This window comes from Phyllopteryx taeniolatus, chromosome 18, assembly GCF_024500385.1.
Source record: "Phyllopteryx taeniolatus isolate TA_2022b chromosome 18, UOR_Ptae_1.2, whole genome shotgun sequence".
NCBI lineage: Eukaryota > Metazoa > Chordata > Actinopteri > Syngnathiformes > Syngnathidae > Phyllopteryx > Phyllopteryx taeniolatus.
This window is the reverse complement of record NC_084519.1, coordinates 11,890,407-11,905,609: the sequence shown is the minus strand read 5'-3', so window position 1 is coordinate 11,905,609 and position 15,203 is coordinate 11,890,407. Positions and strand designations below refer to the sequence as shown.

The 15,203-nt window shown below is 41.9% G+C and overlaps 1 protein-coding gene across 6 annotated transcripts in view; it reads left to right on the top strand.

The window, feature by feature from the left end:
• Positions 1–721: 721 nt before the first annotated feature.
• The window catches only part of LOC133468003 (rho-associated protein kinase 2-like), a 31,007-nt gene continuing 16,525 nt past the window's right edge, over positions 722–15,203 (top strand). Inside the window, exons 1-8 of one of the 6 annotated variants that reach the window (XM_061753315.1) lie at positions 722–1,174; positions 6,710–6,791; positions 7,845–7,945; positions 9,494–9,631; positions 10,812–11,072; positions 11,400–11,544; positions 11,755–11,893; positions 12,998–13,089. In XM_061753315.1, the coding sequence (XP_061609299.1) occupies positions 1,079–1,174; positions 6,710–6,791; positions 7,845–7,945; positions 9,494–9,631; positions 10,812–11,072; positions 11,400–11,544; positions 11,755–11,893; positions 12,998–13,089 (1,054 nt within the window). In that variant the 5' untranslated portion in view covers positions 722–1,078. Of the gene's footprint in view, positions 1,175–6,709; positions 6,792–7,844; positions 7,946–9,493; positions 9,642–10,811; positions 11,073–11,399; positions 11,545–11,754; positions 11,894–12,997; positions 13,090–15,203 lie in introns of those variants that run through there. The other 5 variants (XM_061753316.1, XM_061753317.1, XM_061753318.1 and 2 more) reach the window with 5 other exon arrangements.

The window sequence follows — 15,203 nt, the reverse complement described above, 5'->3', positions numbered from 1 at the left end:
TCCACTAACCACGTAATGAATGGCAAGCTGACTGATTGTGGCTTCTGATGTCGCTAAACTGGCAGTGCTGCTTCAAAGCACACGTCAGCGCGTGTAAATGAATACATCATGAAACAAATATGACAATTTAGGTTGTAAATGTAGGTGAGTGCTTCAGACAGTGTTAAGGCGAGCAGAGAAGGCCTTGCTGGCCCTGACGCCTCACGACTGAAAATATGGCTTTTAATTGTTGATCCATTCCTGACCTTGGTATTTTTTACTAGTTAATTACAAACAAACATGTTATTGAAACACCTGGGAACTCTTTTATATTGTTAAAAAAAATGCACGATTTCTTTAATGTCGCAAATGTGTTCTTTTTTTTTTTAAACATCAGAATCATATTCACTTTGTAATAAAATAAAAACTGTCATTAAAGTTGCTTAAAAAACAAGAGTGTTATCGTCACTTATAGACGTCATTTACATACCAGCTATTTGGGCCGTCACTGATAAAAAAAAAAGACAGGCAGCCACACCCATCAGACAAACCAAGCAAAAACAATAGTTCAGTTTTGTCCCCAACTCTCCTTCCTCTTATTTTCTCACAGGCTACGATGTCAACATGAGTTTTTCCAGTTTGAAAGAGGAGTTCAAAAGCAGAAGTTTTAATTTGGTGGTCCTTACCGGAAGTGTCATGTCGCATCTCATCTGACAGCGGCGTGTGCGTCGAGCTGTCCTCGGATCAGTTTTGCTTGGCTTGCACCTGCGACAAGATCGAAGCGGGCTCACCTGAGCAGAGCAAAGCCGCCTCGCGTCGGCTCGGCACTCCGAGGAGTCCGCTTTGCCGGTTCCCCTGCCCGTGGACACTTTTAAGGAACACTTTTTTGATGAAGAACTTTGTACGCGGATAATTCATTAACCTGCCTAACTTTTTAACTGCTACTTACCGGAGTGCTGGCACGAGGAGCAACTGGCAAGTCGTGAGTAATCAAGCCTAGATAACGTCAAGAGGGATCCAAAGATCACACTTCCGGTGTGTTTTTGTTTTTATTTTTTTAAATTAGTTTATTTATGATATCTGAAGAGGAATATTAAGCATGCTCGGGGCGGAGAGCAGACTGGAAAGCCGGCTCAATAAGCTGGAGGTCCTCATGAGGAACCCGGAGTCGATGCTAAACTTGGAAACACTGCTGGTGAGTCGGAAAAAAAAATAAAAAATCGAAGGACAACTCAGGTAAGAGGTGGAAATGCCATTATTGTAGCGTCATAATGGCCGCAGGTTAGACGAGCTCATTTGACACCTGTAAACATACAAACACTCACGGGACAGGTTATTAGGTACACTTTCACAATCTAATGAGATCCAACACAAGGCTTCATTTGGATCAATGCTGAGAATATGTTTGTTATTCGTTATTTCGTTATTCATGGTGGACTAATGGTTAGCACGTCTTCCTCATAGTTCTGAGGTTCTGGGATTGAATCTCAGCTTCCTTCCTGTGTGGGGTTTTCTCCATCTTCTGTACGCCTTCCACGTTCCAAAAAACAAGCATGTTAGTATCAGGGGAGACAACTAAATTGTCCATAGATGTGAATGTTTGTCTATATGTGCCTATAGGATTGACTGGTGACCAGTTCGGGGTATAACCCTGCCTCACCAAAGGTCAACTGGGTTGGGCTTCATCTTTACCACAACGCTCATGAAGAAATACTAAAGTAAATGGATCGAATGTTATGATTAGGGATGGGGGAGTATCGCTTTCAGGCCGATTCCGGCCTTATTTCAAGGTATCGGGTACTCGTGAATGCTGCCGATACTAGCCACCGATACTTAAGGCAAAAAGGTCCTCCTCGCCAGTAGTTGGCACTACACTGCGGCCGTTTGACACATCGGCAAATCATCATGCACATCAGAAACGAATTATCTGTCATTGTATTCATTTGAAATGTTATGTATAAATAGTAGTATAGGTCCTTAGTATCGGGGGAGTACTCTACTGGTATCAGTCTGAGGGGGAAAAAAAAGTGGTAATGAACATAACTAGTTATGATCACTTCGTGTTAGGCTACCTTTGACTCTGCTGCTGTGTTGTGCCAATACAAAGTTCACTTGCCAGCTGTTGCTTATGCATTGGTTCATTCAGACTCAGCCAGCACAAAATGGACATCTTTGTTAAGCATCTAAAACAAGTTTGGATGACAGTTCCAAATGTTTGCCACCCAATAACCCCCCCCCAAAAAAAAAAGCTCAGTGGAGTCATTAGAGGAATGTTTTTCACTCTTGTAAATGACATAATGCTATGGCAATTTGAGAAAGTAACGTTGCGTGTTTTTCTTTGCAATAACTGCCACCCGCCCGGCCTTGTTTTAAGCATCCAGCCAGATGGACACAACAATGTCCGCTACGCCAACTAACTGCCGTGGGCCCGTCCCACACAGGAAGAGTGAGGTCACGTCCTGGAATTGAGATGGCGATAACCCGCTGTGACCTCACGTCATCCCCTTCCCGTTTGTTCACTAACACTAATATTTTTGATGTTGTTGTTAGCATCAGTAAAATAAACCCCAATGAAAGCATGAAACAGATTTCTTGCGAGGTTCGGCAGGTGTCGCAACTGCAGTGTTTGCAGTTTTCGTGTGCTTAATGCTTATCATTGAACCATGAATGGTCAAGGTTCAAAATGAAGACATCACTTCAACAGTGTTGCAGAGTTCTCAGTCTATTGTCCATACATTATCTTTTAACATGAGGGGAATTTTGCTGTTTTACAACAATAGGAATCCCCAACAAGTGCTCACCATCCACACATTGTCTAAAATGAAACACCTCAATTTAATTGAATTCAAAGGTAATACGAAAGATACAGTTTTAATTTCAAAACACTTAGCACATAGGAAATAATTTGTTCCAAGCTCTAACTGTCACCGTCATTAAAACATGTATTAAATAACATTGTCAACAGTGTTTTAAGTACCGGTAGCGTCTTTACATTCCTAGTTAACCATTATAGAATAAAAGTAAAAAATATTTGAAGACACCTAACAGACACATAATGGAGAGGGAACAGGAAGGTGTTTGCAGAGATATACAGTACCTCTTACCTTGTGCTGTTTATACCGATCGATCCATTTGAAAAATACACCAGAAGTGCGAGGACGCAGGCGTATATGTCACCACTTCTCAACTTGTAAAAATACCCATTACTACTTTCCTATTAGCTATTTTATTACTATTATGACCAAGTGATAAATATATACTCTCCTTTTTTAAATACATAGATCGCAAATGACTCTTTAGCTTTAGTTGGGCGCTTCGTGTACTTTGCGTTGAGCAGTGTTTGCTATCGCTGGTAACCTTCCGTGGTGGCATAAAAAAACAACAAAAACACCTTTAGTTGCTCACTGAGCTGAAGTCGCTCAAGATTTTTGTGTGACTTCATGCATGATGATGGTTTAAACTTTAAGTTTTGTTGCACTTTTAAGGAATATTTTACCTAAATATTTTGGTTGAACTTGGGATGTTCTGCTGTATTTGAATATTGTATTATAGTGTATCTAATATCTATTTTTTAATCTCCTTGTTGAACTGGTCGCTATCCTTAAATTCCTGACTTAACGGTGGGGGGAAAAAAGAACATTATTTATTAGAATGATATTTCTGTAAAGTGTCTCTTTGAAGTCTGAGTGAGCCAACCTCAGCCAACAGTTTTTTTAAGGACACGCTACCTAATCATGTTGAGATTTGTTCAGACTCCAGAAACAACAATCAAAAGGAGTTTCCTCTAATTGTCGAATCGTAGGGATTTACATTATAAACACACGAGATCACATGTGAGTTGACTGGCAATTGTGAGTGGAATTGTAGACTGAAGATCACCTGGAAACATGGCAATGATGTTATGATTGTTTTATCAGCCTTAGGCAGATGATAAAATCTTGGTCTGCTGTTAGCAATAAGAATGTAATAGCAGGCCAATTACTTCTCACCAAGGGTTCTGACAAAAAAAAAAAAAGGTCCCTTTAGGACTCCATCTTTCTTTTAGTGTCTTCGATCAGATGTTAGCAAAAATCGACGTTTCGTCCCAGAACAATCATCCCGATTTTTATTTATTTATTTTTTTTTTCATTAGGCCCACCGCAAACATAGCGTTGCGGCCCAAACCGACTGAACTGTTGTGTGTGCGGGGTTCAATGAACAGCGTAGCAATGTCGCCGATGTAACGGGCAATCAAAAATGCCATGTTATATCACGTGAGCTTTCGCAACCAAAATACGTGTCCCGGTTATAAGCGAGATTCAACCGGCCGCTGTCATTGTCAAGCCTTACAAGTAAAATATTTTACAGTATATATAATGCTGCTTCTTGCTTGACCACTCCCTGGGCTTGATGTTGTTTGTGGTTCAGTAAAAAAATAAAAAAATAATAATACAATATAATGTATGTGTATTGTTACCCCATAAGAAGAATGGGGGTCACAGTTTTTTAGTTGCAGGGAGGTAGTTTATACGTGCAATGGACAATTGCCTGATGTGTGGCGGGGAGTCGCCTAGCGTATTTTTTTCATAATCGTCCATTTGCTTTCAGTGGCGTCGCTCAGTGTGCACCAGGCCTCAAAAGAGAGGACCAGGACCGAAACTTGAACTTTGACCTCCACTACCTTTGCCATCTTGTTACCTAACCAGTGTAAAATGTTTAAATTTCATCCATCCATCCATTTTCTGAGCCGCTTCTCCTCACTAGGGTCGCGGGCGTGCTGGAGCCCATCCCAGCCGTCATCGGGCAGGAGGCGGGGTACACCCCGAACTGATTGTGTTTAAATTTCAAAACAACAAAAATGTAGTTTTGATCATAAGTTACACCACATTTGTTAATGCTGGAGTCTTAAAGCTTTGAATGTATCTCGCGCCACAGGCGCATATTCTTATCACCTTCACATTCCTCTTAAGACTGCTTGTTGAGTCTGGTCCTTCTTTTGGAATAAGTCAAAAAGCCAGAGAAAGTCTTGAAAAGTTATGTAGACATGTCATAATTTCGGAATAGACTTAAATGAAGATGTACTGTATTTGTGTATGATAAAAATGTCAGCCTTCTTTGTGTGTTCCTTCTATTTCGGTAACATCATTGCAGCGTATATGCATATACACGCATGCGTGCGTAATGGCAACGTCAGTCCAAAGCCATAAGCTGTTTGTCCCACAATAAATAGCATGTGAGCCTGCGGTCTATTTCCACCCGTCTGCAGTGGGGGAGATCTCTCTTCACCGCTGCTATTTAAAGTTGCAGAATTGTTCCGGATGCCCCCCTGCCCACCCAGGCACATGTCCACCGACAAGCGGACCGAGAAGACACACCTTGGAGCCGTGGCGTTTTGATTCCATGCTGAAACCCGATGCCCCCGATGACACAAGTGGGGCCACAGCGTTCAGCCCATTTAGCCCCTGTCCACCCGTCTGTCCTGCTGTGTTGACCGACAGGGAGGGGGTCCTGTGTTGAGATGAAAATGGCTGTTTTGTGATTTACAGCATTTCATCCAACCTATTGTGTCATATTCTGTCAAGAGACCTGAGTTCAAATGGTTTGGTGGGGGTATGGGGTGGCAAGGGTTGCAGGCTTTGGAACAGAATTTTGGGATGTGTGCAAAATTTCAAATATGAATTTTAGTAGTAGTTTAAGAGTCCCTGTCCATCATGGCCATAGTCAGCTATCAGGTCATCGCGGTCTGAACTTACTGCTAGGTTTCATGTTTGCTCTATGTGGTCGATGCCACAAACAAACATGATGAGTTGTTAGGAATGCCAAAGCACTATGGCTCCAAAGGGTCAAAAAGGTTCAACTTGACGACTGGTGGAAGAAACCCAGGGAGTGGTAACAGTCCAGGTTAACCAGGAAATAGCCCATCTCACCTGGCAACCCATGCTCTCGTCTCTGTTGGCCGACATTAGAGAGAAAGAAAATGAATCAAGACCATGTGTGCAATCGTCAATAAATAGCGTCCTACTCACCCATTCAAGACTGACCCAGGATCTGCTTTGAGCCCAGACTCCAAGTTTGAGAAGTCCAGGCAAGACCTGAAATAATGAATCAAATTACTTCCTTGTGACTGACGGACCTCACCTGTAGTTGTTCACTCGTGGGTTCTCTTCCAGTCAGTGTGAATGCGAGTCTTCATGGTTGTCCGTCCATCTTTATATAGCTCGCATCGGGCCAAAACCCACGTACAGTATCCAATATGTCATGTTCTTTTTTTTTTTTTTCCCTCACAAATCAATACTATTGGTCAGAACCTACGTGATTATTTTTACAAATGATTGACTAATCTTGGGATGTTTAAAATGGCTTGCTCTCTTTGATGATGCAGTGTTAATGGCACAACAAACATGCCATTTCTTGGGGTTTCTGGAAAGTTATAGTTTTGGAGATGCAAGGTTTCCACCCGACGCCTTGCAATTGCCTGGCAACCAGTCCAGCGTGCAGTCCGCCTTTTGTGCAAAGTTAGCTGATAAAGGCTCAAGCTCACCCGGGACGCGGAACAGGTTAAGTAATATAGAAAATGGACAGATGGCTAGATGGACGGACAACTTGCAAATGTTTGAATATCTAGATTTAAAAAAAAACTAACACATTTCATTGTTTTGAAAAGAAGTAGCTTTGTTATTGCTCCCAATTACATGTCCTGACTTTCCATATTTATAGCATCTCTTGGCTGATTATATTATATTTCTTCCAGGATTCCATAAATGCCTTGGCTCATGATTTGGACTATCCTGCTCTGCGGAAGAACAAGAACATCGAAACATTTCTCAACCGATGTAAGTGCTACTGTGTGAGCTTGCATGTATATGTATGTGTATGTACCATGCCTGTGTTTCCCAACCTTTATGGAGACAAGGCACATATTATACATTCAGGAAAAAAAACTCATGGCACACCACCAAACGAAAAAAACAAAACAAAATTGGATGCACACTACACAGGTTAATCAGGTTAATCATTTACCTTCTGCCATCTAGTGGAATAGCATTTAATTGTTCTGCCCCAGGCGGCACGGTGGACGACTGGTTAGAGCGTCAGCCTCACAGTTCTGAGGACCCGGGTTCAATCCTCGGCCCCCCCTGTGTGGAGTTTGCATGTTCTCCCCGTGCCTGCATGGGTTTTCTCCGGGCACTCCGGTTTCCTCCCACATCCCAAAAACATGCATTCATTGGAGACTCTAAATTGCCCGTAGGCATGACTGTGAGTGCGAATGGTTGTTTGTTTCTATGTGCCCTGCGATTGGCTGGCAACCAGTTCAGGGTGTACCCCGCCTCCTGCCCGATGACAGCTGGGATAGGCTCCAGCACGCCCGCGACCCTAGTGAGGAGAAGCGGCTCAGAAAATGGATGGATGGATGTTCTGCCCCACACTATATTTCACTGGTGTAGATTGTTGAACAAAGATACATTTGTAGTAACTAAATAATTTTCAGACCAATTAAGTGAAACTGAATATTTTCCCACAGTATACCGGATGATCTCTTGCGGCACAAATGTGTGCTGCATCAAACTGGTTGGGAAGCACTGTCATATACAACAGCCTTATAAAGCCAATATCAGCAACTTTATATTTTGGCTTCCATAAAGCAAGGACGACTTAAACTATCGATAGACATGTCATCGATAACACACATTCTCGCTCAGTTTTTCTTCAAAGAGTTACTGTTAGCAACGAGAGTTTCCCATTAACTCTGCTAGAAAATGTATGAAGACCCGACTCACGCGTCCCTGATCTTGATGTTAACAGCTCACCCTCTTCTCTCAACCTGAGCGATTGAAGTTTGACCTCCGTGTTGCTGCGGCAACACATCGATATCTCTCTCTGCGCAGATGAAAAGGCGGTGAGCCAGCTGCGCGAGCTGCAGGTCAAGCTCGAAGACTTCGAGAAGGTGAAGGTGATCGGAAGAGGCGCTTATGGAGAAGTGCAGCTGGTGAGATCCCGCTCATAAACTCTGTGTACTGTGTGCCCACCGGCCGCTCTTTTAGGTAGACCTGCGCAATCTACTGAGGTGTATCACATGGTCTGCTTTATACTGTGATTGGGTTTAAAAAAAAAAAAAAAAAAAGGGCTACAGTATTTGGCTACATAAGAGAAGCAAAAAATATGAGAAATAAAAGGGGAAAAAGTTTTTATTTACAGATAAGAAAATAAGTGCCTTCTCTTGGAAAAATGTACCTTTTGTCAAAATGTACATATGCGACCACTCCTCAATAAATCAACAGTTTAACTGGTCCGTACCGTATATCTGTTAAGGGTTAAAGGCCTCTTTATACTTGTGCGGCCGAAAACGCCCGCATTGCATCACATGACCGACGAATTGGCCCGGGCGGCCACTCTGCGTAGCTTGGCGTGCACACGACAAAAATTGTTGCTGCGCGTAGAACGCCGCGGAGATCAACTCTCGTGATTGGTCCGTTTTAGTCACATGCTGTGATGACGTACTCAGCGTGCCCCATGGTTCTACATACCATCTACGCCGCCGCCTTCTCGATCAATTTTGCAGCATAATTAAACGTATCACCTGGTCATCTAGGTCCATTTGTTCTAGCAGACACTGTTCCACGGTCGCCATTGTTGTCGCTTTGTTCCTTGTTACTGAAAGGAAAGTAAAAACGTCTACCGGAAATGGCCAAAAAAATGCAGAGGAAACTCCACCCTGTGGTGTCCTAGCCAATACCCCCGACTTGGGGGTGAACTGCAGTACATTTTCAAAACTGCGCGCGGGTATAAAGGCAAACAAAACGCGGGACAGCTGTAGTGACTTCGCGAGTATAAAGAAGCCTTACCACCGCACCCCCTCCAGCTGTCATGCTTTTTTCTCATGCGCTTTCTTGCCATACAGAAAACAATGTGAAAATAATTCCACTCATGTTCTCTGTTTCTGTGCGGGTTGCTATTCTGAAAAATAGACACTCGAGCAGTCAAAAAAGTATTTGTTTCAACCGGATGGCTCAAATCAAAAGTTGGTGACACTGACCGTGCTTTTGTAAACTAGCTCCTGGCTGTTCGCAGCAGTTTCAGCAGTGCACATCCGCGGGATACACTCTGAACTACAGAAGCCATAAAAAGAAACTCATCCTGACAACTAAACATGGGTTTAGTGATAAAATCTATTAATCACCCAGCCCTATTCATTAAATTAATATCCTTCTGACTGTGTCAATCACAATTGAGCACTATTTTAGTAGCGCACCAGCTCACAAGGCATCTTGTGTGACACTAGAAGCTCGACTTTGGTGTGTGCTGAGAGGTTTGTGGTACAAACCTGTCTGGACAGGAGCAGTGTGTGGGACGACAGTGATGCAGGGGGGTTGGTTCGCTGCAGTTTAAAAACATGTGCGAGCATGCCATTCTCCAGGCGGGCGCCTTTAATTGCAGCCTTATGTCTATGTCAATAATCCTAATCATTGTGACACTGTGACAATCTTGCTGTTCTCGTGAAGCTAACATCGTATGTATGCCAACATCTGTGCTGTAGGTGCGACACAAGGCCTCTCGGAAGGTTTATGCCATGAAGAAGCTAAACAAGTTCGAGATGATCAAGCGCTCCGACTCGGCTTTCTTCTGGGAGGAGAGGCACATCATGGCCTTCTCCAACAGCCCCTGGGTCATCCAGGTGTGAGCATGTACTGCTTTTATTACAGTTTATGCTCACTCGAGGTGGTAAAAAGGAGTAGATTGAGTGGAAATTAAGGAAAGAAGCTTGTCGCAAGGCTAATATCACTTAATTCAATCCAAATTCTGCTCGTTTCTACTTAGGTGTGCACCTTGTTAGACACTTGACTGGACAACTTTCTAAATGTTTTTATATTAATATTTTGTTTGTTTTATATTAATTTTTATTTATAAGTTTACATACCTTGGCGGAAATAGTGAAACATTGGGTATTTAATGGAAATGACAGAATGGGGACCATCTCAGTAGTTTCTTTATTGCTATGTTTTAATAGATTGGGCTTTTCTGAAATGGCTCATCGTTTAATTTGAATCCCATTAATAATAAAATTAAATGTGTATTGCCTCAGCACTGATGTTTTCTTTCAATGGCACCCATCTTACAAATTCTGCCAGGTTATGTAAACCTATGACCACAAACTTAAGTTACTTAAGTATTTTAATTTTTTTGCGTTGACATATATGTTACTTATTTTACTCTTTTTTTTCCTATCAAGTGCCATGCATCATTTACACGAGACACTGAAATTGTCAAAAAGCCCCAATCTTTTGAAGTAAAGAAAAGTTTTTCAGAAGTTATTTTTGAAAATTATATGCTATTTGAATTCACTATGTAGTAATGTCTTGAAACTTTAAAAATATATTCAAATAATAAATGTAAAATTATGAGAATAAAAACAGTATTTTTATAATCATATATCTTACAAACATACTTTTAGGAAGAAAATTGAAATAGAGAAATACAATATGATGAAGAAAACATTGGCTGTAATGTTGGTGGTCAGCATGTACTGTGTAGTTAAATCATTAGCAATGTTAATTTAAAAATGACTGGTCTAAACTTAATATGTTCACTAAGGTGTTGTATAATTTATTAACATTTAAAACGTTTCTTTTTAATTTTCTCTAAGCAGTTTCGTATGAACAAGGATTAAAGTTTGCAGAACTAACAAGAACTCCCTGTTTATGAATATACAATAGTAAGAAGCAGTGAGTAAATGATACATGGTTGTTTTATTAACAATCAGTAACAAATGGAATATTTGGGTTCATTTAAAATGAGTGTGCATTAGTGTGTGACTGACGTGCGCTCGTGTGTGTGTGTGTGTGTGTGTTTTGTAGTTGTGCTGCGCCTTCCAAGATGACCGCCACCTCTACATGGTGATGGAGTTCATGCCGGGCGGCGACGTGGTCACACTCATCTTTAACTACGACATCCCAGAGAAGTGGGCTCGCTTCTACACGGCCGAGGTGGTGCTGGCCTTGGACGCCATCCACTCCATGGGCTTCATCCACCGCGATGTCAAACCCGACAACCTGCTGCTCGACCACCACGGGCACCTTAAACTGGCCGACTTTGGCACGTGCATGAAGATGGACTCTGTAAGTTAGCATCCATGCTCTTTGACATTCTTCTCAACACACCTGGAGTTTTGAAGAGCCGGTTGCCTTTTTTCACAGCTGAACTGCCCCACCTAGTGTTTAGTAGATTGTAACAGAAAAACAGCACACACCTGTTACCCTAATGAGAACAAGCGGTATATAAAAATGGATGAATGGATGTTTCATAAATGGATTCTACATTTCCCATAGGTGTAAATTTGAGTGGTACAATATTGTGCTTTCTTGCCCTCGTTACCACATGGCAACTCCCCACTCTTAAATTGTTGAGTTCCATACATATATTATCTTGTTTTTGTGTGTCCAAAGACAGGCATGGTGCGCTGTGACACTGCCGTAGGAACACCTGACTACATCTCCCCTGAGGTGCTTCAGTCTCAGGGAGGAATGGGTCACTATGGGCGGGAGTGCGACTGGTGGTCTGTCGGGGTCGTTATGTACGAGCTGTTAGTGGGTGAGTGACCCCTTGTGGATATAATATGCTAACACACTCACCAATCGCAACATTATGTACGCTTGCATGAAAATCTGGATTGACAAAGATACTTTTTAGTTTTGTCCCATTGGTATTCATTTAATGGTAAATCTTTTTTTTTTTTTCCAAAATGTTCCCCCATTGTGAGACTAATAAAGGTTTCCTTATCTTAAATGATTTACGACACAGGTGAAACACCTTTCTATGCTGAATCCCTTGTGGGAACCTACGGAAAGATCATGAACCACAAGAATTCCCTCATCTTCCCGGATGATGTTGAGATGTCCCAGGAGGCCAAAGACCTCATCTGTGCCTTTCTAACTGACAGGTTTCTACTCCAATGCCTTGTTGATGTTTACACTTAACTCAAGCACAAAACAGCAAACAGGAATTGTGCCATCATGGAGGTCTGCATAAATGTAGTTCAGCTTCCCATTAGTTTGTATTATGTGTTTCTTTAGAGCAAACTAGTTGACTGAGTCAACAAACCCTTGGCTGGTTGCAGCCTTGTACATTTACTGTAATTAATCAACAATTACATAAATGTGACAATTCTCAATAAATCAATTTATTTAATAATTTTAACATACTCTCATCTCTCTAAGCTTGAAAATATATCTTGAAATTGCTTTAACACAGTTTTTAACACCTGAACTGCATGAACCCTGTGAATAATTGAAAACTGTGTTCAAATACTAAAGAAAACTACTTGTAAAAGTTAAGCAACCGTGAAAATGTGACAAGGACCTTTCCCCTGCAGAAGAGACAACTTCCTATTTACAATAGTAGCCCTGCCCCCCACCTGAGAGGGCTCAGACAAGACCCTTTCTACCTCACTACAGAGGAGCCTTTCACTTTTCTTCACTGTTTATTGACTCTCGTTTGCAATTCTCTCAGGTGAAAAAGTCACCTCGCCTGCTCCCGGTTATCACCACTCTGCTGTGATTTCATACCATGCTTCCTTCCATTTTGACAGAACCATAGCGGTTTTTTTTCTTTTTTTCTTTTTTTTTATATGTTAGCGGGGATTTTAAACCGCTCTTCTCCCTTTTCTGCTCCCCGCCCCTCCGTTTTCTTCCTCTTGGCTGAGTATGGAATGTCCCACACGTGGCAAGGCCAAGCTGCCGCGCCCCTCTTCCCGTGCACCCAGCAGTGGAAGAGGGAGGAAGAAGGGGGTGGAAAGAAAGTGAAGGTGGAGTTTCAGAGAGGTGGAAGGGTGGGGGGGCGCTTTAGTCCGTTATAGTTAATCGGACCGTTATTTTCTCGGGCGGTCACAGGAGGTTCTGGTGCGTGTCCACCAGTGGTCATGTGGTTGTCCATGCTGGTCACTGTGGTCCACACCTAGCGGTCAGTCCTCTCAACAGTGACTGTGATGATGGTGATAGTGGGAGGTGTTTTCAGTCTGATTGTTTTACGCCACCGCTGTGCGCAGGGAGGTTCGTCTAGGCCGCACCGGAGTGGAGGAGATCAAAAGCCATCCTTTCTTCAAAAGCGACCAGTGGACCTTTGACAACATCCGAGAGAGTAAGTGTCTTTTTGGATTTCTTCTAGCTTCCTTCTGGTTGTTAGTTTCTACTTTACTTCTTGTTTTGACCATTTTGGTGCCAGTGGACCAGTCACAGTTCTGTATTATTAGTTGATTGAGGACTTCCATGCCCTGTATTTTTGGCACATATGCTCTCCATGTGCTCATCCTGCATGAGGCAACATAGAAGAGCTGCAAGCAGGAACAACGCAGAGCAAATATGTCCTATAAATATAGATTATATACTAAAAGCAGAGACACATTTCAACCCTTTCTAACAAGATATAGTCACACTAATCAAAGCAAAAGGCTGTTGTTGTTTGGCACCAAATCCTGTAAAGCAGCCTGATAGGTGTGAGCCAATTATTATCTCATTTTATCTGGCTTTTATCAAGCTTTGGGTCGGAGCTTTGGGTAAATAATTACATGACACGCTTGCACTGCATGGTTTTGGATTGGGTTTTATCACAGCAAGAGAAGGATAACAACCGCACAAAGACATAGAAATCATATATTTTAAGAAGCGTCCAGTGTATATTACTTCAATTTAAAAAACAAAAAAACAAAAACAAAACTATTTTTTTTTTTTAAACTGAAGCTTTGGGGACTTTATAGCTTCAGTTTTCTGTTAGTCAAGATAATCAATTTAGGTAATGTTGGAACAGCTTAGCTTCAAAAGAATAAGTAACAGTTTTTAATTAAAAAATATATATATAGTTAAGTAGTGACAATTTTTGTACACATGAAATTTTATATTTTTTTTATGAATTCTCACCCCAATGTAATGGAATGCTATTCATCCTTTAAAAAAAAAGAATTAAAAAAATATTAGCACTTACAGTACATTTAGGAGAGCTCAAACATCAGTTGTGAAGTTTTAATAATTGCACTACAGATGAAAATATTATAGCATTATGTATAAGACGATGTGCAGCCTCCTTCTGCTTCACCTGGCTTCCATTAAGACGATGCACAACTTCTGATCAGAATCCGGCAAGTCTGGAAGGTGAAAACCCCGCTGTTCCGTATGTGCACGACACACACATCACACATCACACACACACACCAAACAGCACCTGCAGGGTTCGGTGCACCCTCCAGTTTAAAAATATCAACAATGCATGTGCCTCGCATGTTCGACTTTAAGACGTCGTCACCACGCATGAATGGATGGACGCGCCTGGCTGCGGCACCCTCCTCGTGGGCGGGTGGGGCCAGCCGTGCGGCGGGGCCTAATGAGAAGGGATGCCCCAGTAGCGGGGTTTGCTCCCGCTCTCTTGCTGTCACTGTGGCCACTGCTGTCTGTCATTAGCCACCCTCTATCAAGGTGCATTCTGGGAAACGGAGCCACAAGGGCCCGTTTCTCTTTCCGGCTCACCAATTTTGGGATATTTTTTTTTTTAAATCTTGATTTGCTTCATTTCTCTGCTCTCTACTTTCAGATTTGTTACCATGAAAATGAATTAAGCTTGCAAGGAAGACTCAATGTCACTTATTCTTGATTTAATGACAGTTAGTAAACTTATTGGATTCTGCCAAGAATGTGATGTTTTTGTATTTTAGGCATAAAATGGATTATTCATAAAAATGAACAGATTCGGGTGACATTCTGCTCACTGCTGGGTTATCAACCCAGGGACAAGCTATTCAGTTTAGCGATTAATCAAAAGCTCTTTTGGCATGAGCCAAGGACGAACCCTTAACTTTGATGTGGCTCCAGATAAAAGTGCAGATCAAGGAGTTTATTTGTAGCACTTATTAACTTTGCACGATTTTTGGTCATTTTTCTTAATGTGCTAATATAAGACACAAATGCCTCACATGCAGGTGATAATTTGCTTTAAAGCCTTAGTGGAGTGTTTTACTTCACCAATTGCCATTCTGTGTCATCCTGTGATGGATTTAATTTTTTTTAAGTGTGCGTTCCCTGAGAAAATTGCAACGTTTAGTCTATTTGTGAAAGCCTGTTTGTGTGTGTGAGTGTCAAAGTGTGCGTATACACAAAGTGAGCACTGTGCGTGAAAAGGAGCAGTGGTCACGCCAGCCTTACCCAAGTCTCGCTGTTTTTTTTTTTTTCACACTACGAGCAGCACTGCCAAAGCCTGCTCACTTG